Here is a 15,907-nt window from a genome sequence, read left to right on the forward strand (position 1 = left end):
AACACCCAGTCCCTAGTGGTCAGACAAGTCCGTCAAGCCATTATTGACGAATATGTGGATGAGGCTCTGGTTTGCCCAAGTACTCCTGATGATTGGCGCGCCATAGGTGACAAGCTCTTCCAAAGATGGAACTTTCCCCATACATATGGGGCACTTGACGGGAAGCACGTGGCTTGCCGCTGTCCTCCAAAGAGTGGGTCCCAATACTACAACTATAAAGGATTCTACTCTATTGTTCTGATGGCGCTTGTTGATGCTGACTACAAAATCATTTGGACAGATGTCGGCAGTACTGGATCAGCATCAGATGCGCAGATATTCAATGACTCTGAGCTGAAGGAATGCGCTGAAGACGGTACCCTTGGTTTCCCTGACCCTGAGCCTCTTCCAAACGACAACCAGGACGTACCTTACTTCTTCATCGGTGACGATGCCTTTGCCTTACGACCAACCATGATGAAGCCATACAGCCTCCGGTGAATGACGAATGAGCAACGCATCTTCAACTACAGGCTTAGCCGAGCAAGGAGGATAGTAGAAAATGCATTCGGCATCCTGGCTAAGAGATTCCAGGTTCTGTTAAGTACCATGCAGCATCACCCCTCCACTGTCAAGCTCATTGTCAAAACATGCGTGATCCTGCACAACCTCATGAGGACCAGGGAATTCATGTTTACATAGCATATATTATACAGTATACAATGCAATTTAACTTTTAGCCTATGCTTATAAAAATTATATGCTTTACCTTAAATGTTATATGTATCATTGTTACTTTTTATTGTACAGCGCATTAGAATATATGTTTTTATTATAGGTGCGCTTTATAAGTAAATAAAATAAAATTCAAATTCCAGGTACCCAGGACTACAGATCCAGCAGCTTGACCAGGCAGAGAATGAGAACCGCGACCTTGTTCCAGGAGCATAGCGAGAGGGACATCACTTGGAGGATACACAGACAGCTACTGGCCACAACACTGCCTCCAATGACGGAAAGAAACAGAGGAATCTCCTCAAGCACTGGGTTAACTCCCCAGCTGGCGCAGTTCCGTGGCAAGATAGGATGATTTAGATATTTGTATTACTGCATTGTTCAGGCAATAAAGGACCTCAGAGGCAGTAACATTCCTCTTGAAATGAACATCGTTTCATTGATTTACAAAGGATAAAGACATAAGGGATAAGGCCATAATTTATTGGCTGCTCTTAGAGCACCCTTATTGAGGACTGTACCAAAAAATCAATACCTCCGAAACTGGACCTCCGAGGGACCTGTTTTTTTATGTGCCCAAGGAGAATGTGTTACAGCATCATAAAAAAACAAGGACAAATGTGTCCAAGAGCAGCGTCCTAAAGGTTTTGTCCTCTAAAAAAAAACAAAAAAAACAACAACAACAAAAAAACTTCCAATATTTCATCACGTGCCTTGATGAAGCCAATAGCGAGACCCGTCATAGTGTATTTACGTATTTACGAAAAATATATTGTAGTTAAGAAATAAATACTGTATTTATGAATTACAATACATTACATGGAATAATCTTTAAAAAGTAACGTGAACTTTTCGAAACTTTAAAACAAATGCCCGAATATATTTAAAAGTTCATGATAGATGCTCTCAAAAGGCACCTCAATGCGAGGATGTGTACAAGTGTTTAGTATTTAAGGAGATCCGGATCGTGTATATAAAAGAGCAGTCCTAATATAAAAGGTTTTGTCTTCACAAGAAGAAGAAAAAGAAGAAGAAGAAGAAGAAGAAAACGACGAGCTCTCTTTTTAGAGCAGCGTTCGCTACGCGAGACGCTGCTAAAAATTAAATCTTTAGCGAATAGATAAATGGGATTACCACGGCCACCATTTGTTAGAGTGTCTTTGGAAACATGCCTAAAATTTCACAAGGCGGGTATTCTGGGTGCAAACGAAGAGGGCTGTGATAATCATATTTATGGTGCTAAATTGATTTATAGTAAGTACATGAATATCGGCTAGTCGCGTCGGCCAGCTTTCCATATAGAGCGAGCAGCCATGTCGCCTACCGGCTTGTTATTGTTAATTATTGTTTCTCAATTAAATATTAAAAAACATCAAGAGTTTGCTCAGCTTTTATTCAGTGCTCTGAAAAATAATGGAACATTACACTGGGCAAACGTATATAAAAAATGCCACAAACATGCCCAAAACAATGTCTCTGCAAATGTAGAGAAGTACATAACCAAGCTGTCCCTGTACGTAGTTGTTCTTCTCTGGTGGTGGAGGTGTCTTCAGCTCCCCACACGGGGTGCTTGCAGCAATAGGATCGCTGGATAGGTTGAGCATTCCTGAGAACCCACAGATGTTGAAGAGACTTTGACTGCTAGTGTCAAAGGCGCTTGGGCTCTGGTTCGGTACCTGGTTAGCCGAGCCTATAGCAGCAGATGCAGAGGCGGAGGTTGGCTGGAACCCATGTTGAGGGGGAGGAGGCATCATCGGCTGGCACTGTGGCTGCTGCATGTTAGGGTCCACATGCACAGTTGTCTGTGAGCCCCAGGCTGACGCAGGCGGTACCTTGTGTCTGCACATGTGGCGAGGTGGCTGGTACGTAGCTGGTGCCATACTTGTTCGCACGGAAGCAGGAGCAGGGACGGTGTGGACTGTGAGAGGTTCTTCCTCATCACTGTCGTAGTCTAATAGCTCACTGAGGATTGGGGTGAAGCGTGACCTTGCCATCCGGAGCCTGCATTTGGACATGCTGAGCAGGCTGTCACACATGTAGTTGGCGAAGGCTATGCTGGCTGTGATGGGCTGAGGCTTTGCGAGAACTTTGAGGAGCTCCCCAGACTCGTGCACCCTCTTCTCGAGTGACTGCAGCAACTGGTCATCGTCGTGGCCATGCTTCCCCTTGCCCTGTGCGGATGAATAGGGGACAGGGGAGGGCGTGCTGTCGTCACCAACCATGAGCTCTGCACAGGCAGCCTCGGCAGCCTCGAGGTCCCCGCTGTGTGCTGCAATGGTTTCCTTTACCTGCAATTATGACAATTGATTTATAAATTACAAGGCAAAAATAAGAGGCAAATTCAATGATTTGTAGTAATCAATGAATAATTTGCTTAGAGATCTGAAGTACAGTAAAACTAATATAAATAAATATTAGTATTGATATTAATGTGTTTATACTTACACTTTTGACGGGCTCAGCACGATGGCGGACCACAGTCCTGAGGTAGCCGAAGTTTGCCTTCACCCACTGCTACCTCTCTGTCAATTCCGGGGCACCGTCACCGCTCTTGTTCTTGTCGAGACGGGTGTGGGTGTCTCGCAGGGACTTGAACCACCCTTGAAGATGCTCGACAGACTTCGCCATGGCCTTGCCTTGATCCTCCGAGAGCTTTGCCTTCTTGTCCACCCTCTGGTAGTCCGTCTTCTTGATGTCCCAGATGGATGCGTTCTCGCGAAGGAAATCGCACATGAGCTGCTCCTCTTTGAAATCGAGACAATACTGTGTCTTCTTGGCCCTCTTCTTCACAAGGGTTGGCCGAGAGGAGGCGGAGGCCACGCACGCAGCTATCGATACCCCCGACGATGCCCGAGAGGCGTTGGAGTTAGCATCCTCTCCGGCAGAGGGTGAGCGTGGTAGGGAGGGTTTTGGTGATGATGGATCCTCCTTGCGTCCGCGTCCACGGCCACGGCCAGGAAACTTCTTGGCAGCATTCTTCGAAGTTTTCCTCGGCATGACGATGATGTTGATAGTTCGATGTCTAGCTTGGTTATGATTAAAATATTCGACCACCAGCGTCCATTTTAAATAGTCGAGCGGCAGCGGTTTAAATCGTTGAGCGGCAGCGGTTTAAATCGTTGAGCGGCAGCGGTTTAAATCGTTGAGCGGCAGCCTATGAATAGCCAAAGCCACGTGATTGTCAACGATACTTTGCCGCACGCTATGCATACGTTAGGCTATCGTTGGGCATACGTTGTGAACGCCGACAACACGTTAAGCATTCGTTGGAATAAGTTATGTTTAAGTTATCGAAGTGTTCTGTGTACATTACTAATATGTTATGCATTTGTCCAACTCGTTATGAATACGCCAAAAACTGGGAAAAAACATCAACACTTCAGCGTATAAAAACATTAAAAAAAACCATGGAGTCTGGAACACTGACGGGTTCCTCCTGTGAAGCCCATTTTTATATACCAATTCCCCTAAACACTGCCAATACGCCATTATACGGTAGATGTAAGTTAGAAACACGTTCAATAAGTTCTGTGGTCGTCCGGAAGACGTCAATCAAATACGTCTACATACGTCACACATAGGTTCAAAGCACGTTACTCATAGGTTAAAAATTAAGTTTCGGGTATGCTAAACATTACCAAGACGCGTTTTGACTTATGAGTAACTTACAAGTAACATATGTCGACGTGTGTCAACGATCGCGTAGCGTGCCTCCAACTTATGCCAGCGTATGCGGAACGTGTGTCATATGCAGAGTATGTCGAGAAATTTTCAACATGCTGAAAATTTCTCGACGTACGCCAGCATACTACGACATATGCCAGTGTGCTCTTAATGTATACAAAACTTACCCATAATGTATTCAACGTGTGCCAGCTTGGTTCGGCAAATTTTTCATACGTCGGCATACGCTGGCTACAACGTCAAGGTGTGACAGCGGCTTGACACTTCGATGTCGAGTGCTGTTATGATTTGAATCATCGAGCTGCAGCCTTTTAATAGGCTATGCCATGTGATCGTCGGCGATACGCTGCCGCGCGCTATGCATAAGTTAGACTATCGTTGGGCATAGGTTGTGAACGCTGACAACATGATCAGCATTCGTTGATATAAGTTATCTATATGTTATCGAAACGTTCTGTGTACATTACTAATACGTTATGCATACGTCCAACTCGTTATGAATACGTCCAAAACTGGGAAAAACATCAATAGTTCAGTGTACGCCAGCGTTTTGCATACATTTTGATACCTTGCCATACGCTGGCTAAAACGTCAAGGTGTGACAGGGCCTTTAATGACCGAACACACACACACACACACACACACACACACACACACACACACACACACACACACACACACACACACACACACACACACACACACACACACACACACACACACCTCATGTCAGAACAGCTGTACATACAACGACACAACAGAGTTGATAATGTAATCCGCTGGCACATCTGCAAAAACTTTGATGTCCCAGTTCTAGAAAATTTGTGGGAACATGAACCAAAAGTAATCACTGAAAACAAGAAAGTACCTACCGCTCACGTACGAACAAATGATCCCATCGAGCGTGACCATCGAAAACAAAGCATTGTGCCACCAGATATTATACTTTGGTACAAAAAAAAAAGAGGAGACATTTCTAATTGAGGTGTTAATGCCAGTGATTTGGACTAACGGTGCAGAAATCAAGAAAATGACCAAATACCAAGACCTCAAGAATGAAGTGAGAAGATCCTGGAAGCTGAAGAATGCCAAAGTTGTACCAGAGATAGCTGAAGCAACGGAAATGACAAAGAACCTCACAGAGATATTAAAAACCATCCCTGGGAGTATTACTACAAACAAACTACAGTTTGAAGCTGTCTTGGGCTCAGTGACAATCCTGAAGAGAGCCCAGAACAAAACTTTGAGAATTAAAAAAAAAAAAAAAAAAAAAAAAACTTCACAGCATGGTCCATGAATCGTGACCCCTTACCAAAATGAAGGGAGAAACTTTGAGCCCACCTTGGGAGGACTGCATTCCATATTCTGAAACTCGCATAAGTAGATACCAATCACACACACACACACACACACACACACACACACACACACACACACACACACACACACACACACACACACACACACACACACACACACACACACACACACACACACACACACACACACACACACACACACAGTCTGTTTCACCTCCTGAAACCCATCCACCTGGTGTGGAAATAGCAGGCAACAGCAGCAACTTGTGCACGCACACATCCACTGAGACCTGGGGCGGGAGCATTTACAATCCACGCTATCTTCCTGGCAAAGGTCTGCCTGCATGCATGCTCTTACATGCAGCTACCTTTGCATCCTACTGGTCGGCTCACTCCTAATCTGATTTGTACATGCTACAGTCCCCTGAACAGAGGGGGGAAGGGCGGGGGACCAGAGGGAGGGTTGGGAGATAGAGGGGGAAGAGGAAAGGGGGGAGGGGAAGGAGAGAGGGGTCAGACAGAGGGAGAGGGGTGGGAGAGAGGGGGAAGGGTTGGGAGCGAGAGGGGTGATGGAGGAAAAGGGGTGAGGGATTCCGGCAGATGTGATACCCAATTTATCGTCCATCAGAGATATGACACATACATTGATGAATCACCCTGCCTGTGAAAGATTGGGATGACAGTTTATTGCTGTGTCGGTATTCAAATACAGGCTACACAGAGTGAGTATGCATACCTCTTGGTTTTCCTGCTGTGATATGGCGATTCCTTACTTCATAACTGAAAATATTTGTTCTCATTATGATCATATCATATATTTTGCCTTCCCACCTCCGGTATAGAACTGCGGAAGCGCAATTGAAACTTGAAGAGCATGCGCTAAGTGGCTTCACCACACAACACACAAAATGTTTGAAGAAACATTTCAAAGCGAAACATTTAATTTTTATTTGCATTAATCTTTAATGTGATGGGTCCTATAATGGAAGTGATGGGTCCCATAATGGAAGAACAAAAAGGGGAAACGTAGTGGAAAATATAATTTCACATTTTCAGCAAGCCAGCCACCGCCTGTTTCACCGCAGAACAACACGTGGCCAACAACGCACGCGAGTGCCCCTGAACTTTGTTCAAGTCAATCGACATACAGTATTCAGCGACAGTGCGAATATTGTAGAGCACTTGCAAAGTGGCTTAAGAACTCCAACGAAACAGTTGATAAGTAATGGCTCGCTTAGCACGCAATTAGCAATCACCAAACCGGCATAGTAAACATAAACCTCCTGGACTCCAGAGAGGCCCAAAATATCAAATATGTCCGAATTGGACAAATGAACACTTTTTTTAGGAGTCGAAACTGCTTATAAGTTCGATTCTGGAGCTTAAATTCTGTAATTTGGCTTAGTTTAAGAGATTCTTGAGGTTATGGCATGTTTGGAAATGAAATAAAGCCACGAACGCTGCCGTCTCCGGGTGTATACAAGCATTGCGATGTACCCAGCGATTCGTAGCTATGATGAACAGGCATTCGATAATATGAGTGAGGAAAGTGAAAACAACAACTTTATCGTAAAGAAATTGTTGCGGCCTGTTCCAAGTGAAGGCATGGTTGAGCAGGTCAAAAAACATGGTGGCTTCAGACCCCAGCAAAATTACCTGGGATACGCCTTAAGATCCCAAACAGCGAGGTGACCGAGGATCACCTAATGAAGGATATAATTAAATGCCATTAATTATCTTCAAAAGGGGTGTTTTAATTAACCCAAACACCCAATTTTCACTCTTGCACTTCCTTGGAGTTTTCTTGGTGTGCAGGAAAAGTTTCAGGCTACCCGGTTTTATAGTTTTGGAGTTATGTCCACACACACACACACACACACACACACACACACACACACACACACACACACACACACACACACTAAAAACTCATTACAATATGAACTAGAGTGCATATCTCCACCAGGCTGAACAGTTTACGTTTTGTATCCCACTGATAGGCCGGATCCGGATCCGGACCCGGACCTTAACCAAAATTTAAATTGGCTCATGCTCTTGTCACCTATTCAACTCGTCCACCTAGTTTTGTCATAATCCGTCCCTAACTTTTTGAAATATCATACTATATATCCTTTTTGGCTCTATCTCTCAATTATGATGAATCACTTAAAAAAAAAAAAAATCAAAAAATTCCAGTATCTGGATCCAGATGTAAATCAAAATTGAATCGATTTGTCCGTGTCACACACCCAACCTGTCCATCAAGTTTCGTCTGAATCCGTCCATAACTTTTTGGGATATCCTGCTCACAGACAAGACAAACAAACAAAGGGGTGAAAACATAAACCCTGTCCAGGTGTCCACCTTCGGTGGCAGAGGTAATAACTTGCTTGACAACAAAGCTCCACATGCTGATGAAGCAGATTCAAGAGGCTGCATATATCATCTGTATATACCATCCATTTTCCTGCAGTATGATGCTGTTTTGGAATACGAATACAGAATTTTTCAACAGAGATGGCATTGTTATCAATCACATGTCTCAAATTGGCTATGCAGTTTACATTATGTGATAAATGGTCTGTGAGAATCCCGTCTCCAGCAAGCATTTCACTGCTATCTCAGGAACATTCTGTTCATATACAACTGGATGAGATGTGTAGTACTTCAATGAAAATTTAAAACACGAACTATGTGAATGTTTGAAAGATAAAATTGAACAACAACAACAACAAAAGTCAATTACGTGTTGCACAAGCTGCACATTTTCCATGATTTGCACAAAACGGCGCGCGTATTAAATCGATTTGTCAACTCCAAGTTGCATTCAATGAAGAATATGGGGATAAGGCAACGTTTGGAACTTCCGATAGTTTGTTATACTATTCTTCCGATAGCAATGCAAAATGAAATTATTGATATGTTGAGATCCAATCATTAACAGTTTTTTAAGAACTGATTGTTGTTTAACTTCTTTAAAAAAAATATTTGAAAGTCCATAAGAAACAGTTAAAGAAACGGGTTGAGAATTATCAGATTCATTTCAGAAATCCAATAAATGTTTCTGTGGAATGACAAATAATAGTACGTGTCAGGCACTGGTAATCTTCACAGTATCACTTGGCTTAGTCAATCATCTATAAAAAAAACAAGCATTACCTTCTCAGTTCTCGGTTCTCTTCCCACTGCTGTTGTCTTATGAGCTTCTTCTGCTGCTTTTTGGAGATATGACCTTCCGCCTTACTACGATCCAGATTATTCATTGCTCCCTTTGACATCTGCATCTGTGTTAGAGATTGAGATTCTGTTGCTGAATGCCCTGTACAGGTCTCTGTTTTAGGCTGCGACTCTATCAATGACTTATCTGGATCTATATCTGGGAGCGACTCGAATAGTGAATACTTTGATTGCACCTCTATTCTCGTCTGCGACTCGGTCGGATGAACAGAATGTGTTTCCGCTTCAGGCTGTGAATTGGTCGGTTGCAAAGAATGAGTCTCAGCTTCAGGTTGTAACTCCATGGGATGCACAGTCTGGGTGCCTGCTTCAGGTTGTGACTCACTTGGATGCACCAAATGAGTCTCAACTTCGGGCTGCGACTCCAGCGGATGCACAGCATGTGTCTCTGCTTCAGGATGCGACTTCAACGGATGCAGAGTAGGTGTCTCTGCTTCAGGCTGTGACTCAAGTGGATGCACAGTACGTGTTTCTGCTTCTGGCTGTGACTCGAGTGGATGCACAGTACGTGTTTCTGCTTCTGGCTGTGACTTGGTCAGATGCACAGAATGAGTCTCTGCTTCAGGCTGTGACTCCAGTGGATGCACATTATGGGCCTCCATTCTAGTTTGCGACTCTGCCAAAGACAGAGAGTGGATCTTTATTCCAGATTGCGACTCCTCCGATATTTGCTTCAACCCATTGTTGTTTGAATGCTTCTCCATTTGCTCTTCTGCACCTGTATGCTTCTCTTCCACAGTGCATCTAAAAGGTAAATCAGGGTGGTATGAAAAACAGAATTTAGGTGCAAAATACAATGAAGTACAACAATATAACATTGCAGCAATGACAGTTTAGGAAAAAAAAAAACTATCTATGGTGACAATGGACTGGCATCTTCAAGATTGTGGGTTCAAATCCAATTTAACCATTCGGATCAGATTTTAAAGATTGACAAACAAAGCTTATCTCGAAGTCAAAAGGTCGCTTTTAAAACTTGGCGAACTAATTAACTATGACAACTACAACTTAGTAATAACTCCAATTAGTCCTACATTGTTGTGGGGTCAGATAGGGAAAGATTTTGACCCAAGACTTTTAGGAACTGCCTGGTTAGGCCTGCTATTCAACTGTAGGTGATTTGGACAGGAATTCGTAATATTTTCAGGGTACAGGTGATAACTTGCCTGCTCTTTGCAAAAGACTGTGGGATCTTTAACATTCACCAACTAATGCTAGTGGATGGGACGTTCAGCTTTGCGTACATCTGAGGGATGGAGCACTTTGAGATGCAATGTTCTGCCTGAAAAACATCAATCTAACAATTTAAAGTTGGATCGGGAATTTAACCCAGGTTAGGCAGCTGAGCGGCAGGTACATCGTTCTGTCAGAACGCCCTTCAGTGAGGTGGGTAATCTCACTGTCCAGCCTGGTTTTATCTACACATAGTGCAAGTTCACACTGTATTAACACAGTGACAGCTCATGAACCATAGGGAGCCATTTAGTTAATATCATGCGTACTCTAATTGATTCCAGGAAAGAATACTGAAATACTGTACATAAAAAGGCTATGGCGCATACATCACCCTCACTGTAAAAAAAGAATTAAAAAAAACAAACAAACAAAAAAACAACACATGACTACAAGTCGACAAGATTATATATCAAGGAGATTTAGCGTTATTTGATAAATTAGAAGCGACAACAAATTGTCAATAAACACTACACAAGGAAATACAGATGCACGAAGTCATTCGACCAATAATTGAGATCCCGATGACATTACGAATGTGAAACAAGCCCAACGTTCGCTTATTCAAAAAATACATTGGAATCGTTGTCAGATCTCAGTGAATGGGTTTAAACCTGGACTAGATGGATACCTACATGGATGAGTTAAAGAGGGGTACGTGGACATTGGCAAAACATGTGGGCAGCTTACCTAAGGTTGGGTGATTGTATATACAGTACATCTAGATATTGTGACGTTTGCGAGAGGGTCTCGTTAAAAGGTGAAGGTGCTCTCGGTGTTGGTTCGTTCTTCACCCTACAACTTTGATTACATATATATACACGAGATTCTTCAAACTACAACTCAAATGCAGTCGTGGCCAAAAATATTGGCACCCTTGCACTTTTTTCAAACAACTCACAATTTCTCCAAAAAGAAGTTGAAATTGACAAAAGTATTTGTCTCCAAAATTCGTTATTACATTGTTAATATCACAGAGCCTTTGTTTTTGATTCAGAACGTAATATTGTCGCAGCGCTGCTGGTCAGAGTTAAAACCGCGAGCCCGGATGGTCGAACTTCTCCCTTGGAGGCAGACAGCCAAAACTCGGAGATTATCACGCGTGCGCGGGAAGGGCGGCGCAATGGCGGAGGGAACGGAGGCACGGGGAAGCACAGCACAGGGGGGTTTATACTCGAACCTCATCACAAATACACACATACAGTTTCTAAAAATGAACACATTTAATGAAAATAGACAAATATTTACAAAGGACACTAATAAATGTAATACTTATAAATACGTGAAGTAAATTAAACTCCAAGTTGAGGCACCTCTACACACATACTTAAATACAAAGGGAAACAAAATAAAAAGAAAACACCTCCTTTACTCTGGTACTTAGCTTGGCCCGGAGATGGTCTTTGTGGAACTTGGAATTGAGGCGCTTCTATTTGCAAGTGTAAACACAAAAATTGTAATTGTTGGAATTGAGGCGCTTCTATTTGCAAGTGTAAACACGCACAAAATGGTGCCAAGTCGCTTCTCTCATAGTGGGACAAACGTACGCCAGCCAATCCACGAGCGGCACTCAATACCAAGGCTCATAGACCCGTGCAGTTGCTTTGTGCATCGATCGTCCTCACCGACCCGCTATTTGACATACACGAGGCTCGGGGTCCGTTCCTCATGACCCAACCAAGAGCCAAAGGCCACGGTCTTGCCTCACCACACGAGTCCGTTCGCCTCAACACGAATACGAGAATCGTGCCGTCCTCTTTGCGCGTCGAAGGAAAGCCAGCCGTAAAGCCCTGTTCTTACAGGCTATCTCTTAACTACGTTCTTTCTCGACCGCGTGCGTCCTTCACTCCACACTCAACCTCTCTTCCAAAATCAACTCTGCCTCGTGCGTGCGCTCTTACTGAACTCCACTCTCCTCTCACTGATTAACATCGCCGAACCACCGTTTCCTACTCCGGGGCATGGCTTGCTCGCACGAAACCCGGGAAGGCAGGACCTCCGCTCGCTCGGCTAGCTTCTGACGTCACAGCCCATCAATCCTCCACCTCAGGGGTGTGGCCTCACCCACAATCACCATTTTAAGTGGGGCTTCTGCCTGCTAGGCATGTTTGCTTGTTTCATATCATGGTTTTGGTTATAAAAAACATAGGGAAAAGTCACAGGGGGGCAATTACATACTGGAGGAAATAATTCCTGCTCCCTAGCTAATAAACACCACACCACCCCCCGTGTGGTGACACGTAACACTGAACTCACAGTTTCCTTACTTAATTACATTGAGATGTCTCCTACACGTCCACGGACCAAGCTACTCTATTCAATCCTAAATTTCCTATTAAATTCCTCCATTTACAGCCACAACCGTAACAGTATATCCTTTTAGATCAGAAAATAAAAATAAATGGCATTGAAACCCTCGACTTAATATTTGGTAGCACAGCTCTTGGACAAAATAACTGCAGTCAAGTGCTTCCTGTAGCCATGAATGAGCTTCCTCCACCTCTCTATTGGTAGTTTGGCCCACTCTTCTTTTGCAAACTGCTCCAGTTCTCCCAGATTTGAGGGGTCTCTACCCCCCCAACTGCTGTTTTCAGATCTCCCCACAGGTGTTCAATGGGATTTAGATCTGGACTCATTGCTGGCCACTTCAGAACAGTCTAGCGTTTTGTCTTGAACCATTCTTGGGTGCTTTCTGAAGTGTGTTTGGACTCATTGTCCTGCTGCAAGATGCATGACCTTCGATGGAGACCCAGTTTTATGACACTGGGTAGAACATTGTGCTCCAAAATGCAAAAGTTTCCTCTTGCGGACACGTCCAGGGAGGTTGGCTGCAGTGCCATGGGCTTTAAATTTCCTGATAACATTGTGTACTGTGGACACATGAACATCAAGGTCTCTGGAGATTTACTTGTAGCCTTGAGATTGTCCATGCTTGGCTACAATCTTGTGTCTAACATCCTCAAACAATTATTTGGTTTTCTTTCTTTTCTACATGCTCATCACGGTGCACACAGTGACAGAAAACAGCAGAATGATTCCTTTTCTCCATTCAAACTGGTTGAATGATCGATTTATGTATTGAAGGCACCTGCAACTCCCCAAAGGAAAGGAGAATCACCTGCTTGAAATCTAATGATTTCTTACAACTTCTAAAAGGTGCCAATAGTATTGTCCGAGCCATTTTAGAATTTCTGTGTGCAATAAGCTTAGATTAAAATAATTTTTTCACCTTTTTTTTGTTTTTCTCACTGCAAACAGAAGAAACATATATGTGGATACCAAAATATTCTTTAATTTCAACAATTTGCTGGAAGAAATGGTGAATTATTTGAAAAAAAGTGCAAGGGTGCCAATATTTTTGGCCACGACTATATGTATGTATATGTATATATATATATATATATATATATATATATATATATATATATATATATATATATATATATATATATATATATATTGTGGAAGTGAAGGGGTTAATTTGTTGAGTTATATGGTAATTTGAATGTTTGGAGTATATTTATTTACACCCCAATTTAGGTGAGACAAGACCATGTTTCCTCCAAGTAATTGTTTCCTCCATTTACAGATGAGAGATGCGATTGGGGATTTCGAGATATATATCGAATATATAATATGTGCATGACGTCAGCGTTACGTCACATTTTGAGTCAGTGTTGCTCCTCTCGTTTTACCTCTGCACCCGAGTCGTGATATCCCACCGTTTCCCCCACTCTTCTCCTCCCTGCTCCTTTACCTCTCCCACCCTGAATGAAATGAAGCCGAACAAGCTAATCAGCCTCCTTCTGCCAAAGTTGCTTGTACATCCTCGTCCCCATGTAAACCCATAAAAAAAACACAGGTAGTACGTGTCTGCGTCGATCAAAACTAGTTTTATAATCAGAAACATGAATAATTCAAACGCACAAGTGGCACCGCAAACCCCCTCACCTGCACCCAGCAACGTCAAGGAGCACGCATCACCGACTTCCGGGAAGATCAACGCGCGCGCTTAAACTACTTCCGGGAAGATCAACGCGCGCGCTTAAACTACTTCCGGGAAGATCAACGCGCGCGCTTAAACTATTTCGGGGAAGATCAACGCGCGCGCTTAAACTATTTCCGGGAAGATCAACGCGCGCGCTTAAACTACTTCCGGGAAGATCAACGCGCGCGCTTAAACTATTTCCGGGAAGATCAACGCGCGCGCTTAAACTACTTCCGGGAAACTTTCCTCGTGGAGCAAAACGCGTTTGTAAAAATAGTTCCACCGAAGAGTGTTCCCCATCCGGAGCACCGTATGTCGCAACGAAAGCAAAAGGTACGTAATAATAATTGAGATTTTGTCAATGAAATAATTTTGTGCGATCATAAAATAAAACGTGACATTACCTCACAGTGAAGAATTAAATATATTTATATATATTTATATATTTTAACTCCTCACAATTTGGATTCTGAATTAACTGTAAATTAGGTAAATTAAATATACGTTTGTAAATGCATTTTTTACAAAACACCGAATAAATAAAACGGTGTAAATTCCCAACATTCGTGTTTAATAAATACTAGTGCGTGGCCGTACGTGCAAAAAAAAAAAAAAAAAAAAAAAAATTGTGACGTCATAGCACCGTGTCCTGTCATTGGTTTGGTAAATAAATGGCCATAACTTGGGAACCACTTGTCCGATTAATATCAAACCTTGAAAAGGCACATCCTCAGGGCCTCAGCAATATACCTGGCAAGTTTCAATCAGATCGGAACAGTGGTTGTCGAGAAACAGCGGTTGCAGACAGACAGACACACAGAGATTGCTGGAATTTTTTTTTTTTGTATACCTTGGTCGAGGCTCGTATGAGAGCTAACACACAACTCACAGCAAGGGGGCATGAGACAAGAGGGGCGGGAGTGGAAGGGACAAAACAGTGGGGAACAGACACATTAGGTGAACTATGGAAGGGAGAGGGATGGGGATGGGACGGGGAACATGGCGAAGAGAAGATGGACTTTTCAGGGACTTTCAGGAAGGAAAGCAGGAGAATTGAAGGAAGTGGGCTTGGGTGGATTATCGGGGGTAGAAAAGATCGAGGATTTGGATGGGGGAAGATAAGAGGTGGTGGTGAACAGCTGTTTTGAAGACCTGGAGGGAAGAATGGGAAAGAATAGAGTGAGGAAGTTTATTCCAAAGGCGGGGAAAAAGAGGAATGAAAGAGTGAAGGTGAGCAGTGATTCGTGATTTCGGTAGTTTTACCAGAAGGGGGTTGTTGGCGGACCTTGAGCGCCCTGTGGAAATGTGGTGGGGACAAATCACAGAGAAAGCAGGGGGACAAGGCTCGAGAGGAGTCAGTAGAAGACAGAAAGACCACCGACCAATCTGCGGTGATTGAGTGAGAGGCCCAAAGACTCAGCTTCATTGCGGGAGATGCCGATGATCTTAAATGCTCTGGTTTCGACAGCGTGAGGCCGAGAAAGGTGGGAGGCAGGAGCACCAGCCCAGAGGGGAGAGTAGTACTCCATCAGGCTACGGACAAAAGCTTTGTAAGTGGTCAGGAGCTCAAGAGGGCCGAGGAAGGACTTAGCACGACGGAGGATTCCCAGTCGGCGACTGGCTTTTGAGGCGAGGTTGGAAATGTGACTTTCCCAGGAAAGGTCATGGCAGATAGTGAGACCTAGAAGCTTGAAAGAAAAGACTTCTTCCAGAGGATTGTTGAGAAAGTGGA

At 43.5% G+C, this 15,907-nt stretch overlaps 2 protein-coding genes across 9 annotated transcripts in view; one reads left to right on the plus strand and one right to left on the minus strand.

Annotated features, from left to right (window-relative positions):
- The window catches only part of ADH5 (alcohol dehydrogenase 5 (class III), chi polypeptide), a 94,759-nt gene extending 80,416 nt beyond the window's left edge, over nucleotides 1–14,343 (minus strand). For 2 of the 3 annotated variants that reach the window (XM_085898964.1, XM_085898961.1), the window contains exons 1-2: nucleotides 14,139–14,343; nucleotides 8,877–9,698 (exon numbers count right to left, since the gene is read on the minus strand). In XM_085898964.1, coding sequence (XP_085755090.1) covers nucleotides 8,877–9,658 — 782 coding nt within the window. In that variant the 5' untranslated portion in view covers nucleotides 9,659–9,698; nucleotides 14,139–14,343. Of the gene's footprint in view, nucleotides 1–8,876; nucleotides 9,699–13,882; nucleotides 13,955–14,138 lie in introns of those variants that run through there. The other variant, XM_085898963.1, reaches the window with a different exon arrangement.
- A 6-nt stretch (nucleotides 14,344–14,349) lies between these two features.
- LOC147018866 (microsomal triglyceride transfer protein large subunit-like) overlaps nucleotides 14,350–15,907 on the plus strand; it is a 121,336-nt gene continuing 119,778 nt past the window's right edge. For 3 of the 6 annotated variants that reach the window (XM_085898968.1, XM_085898975.1, XM_085898971.1), the window contains exon 1: nucleotides 14,350–14,508. The gene's annotated coding sequence lies outside the window, so the exon portion shown is untranslated. The remainder of the gene's footprint in view (nucleotides 14,509–15,907) is intronic. The other 3 variants (XM_085898970.1, XM_085898973.1, XM_085898974.1) reach the window with 3 other exon arrangements.

Source organism: Eptatretus burgeri, chromosome 10 (genome assembly GCF_056783735.1).
Source record: "Eptatretus burgeri isolate ZD-2024b chromosome 10, Ebu_testis_v1, whole genome shotgun sequence".
NCBI classification, from domain to species: domain Eukaryota; kingdom Metazoa; phylum Chordata; class Myxini; order Myxiniformes; family Myxinidae; genus Eptatretus; species Eptatretus burgeri.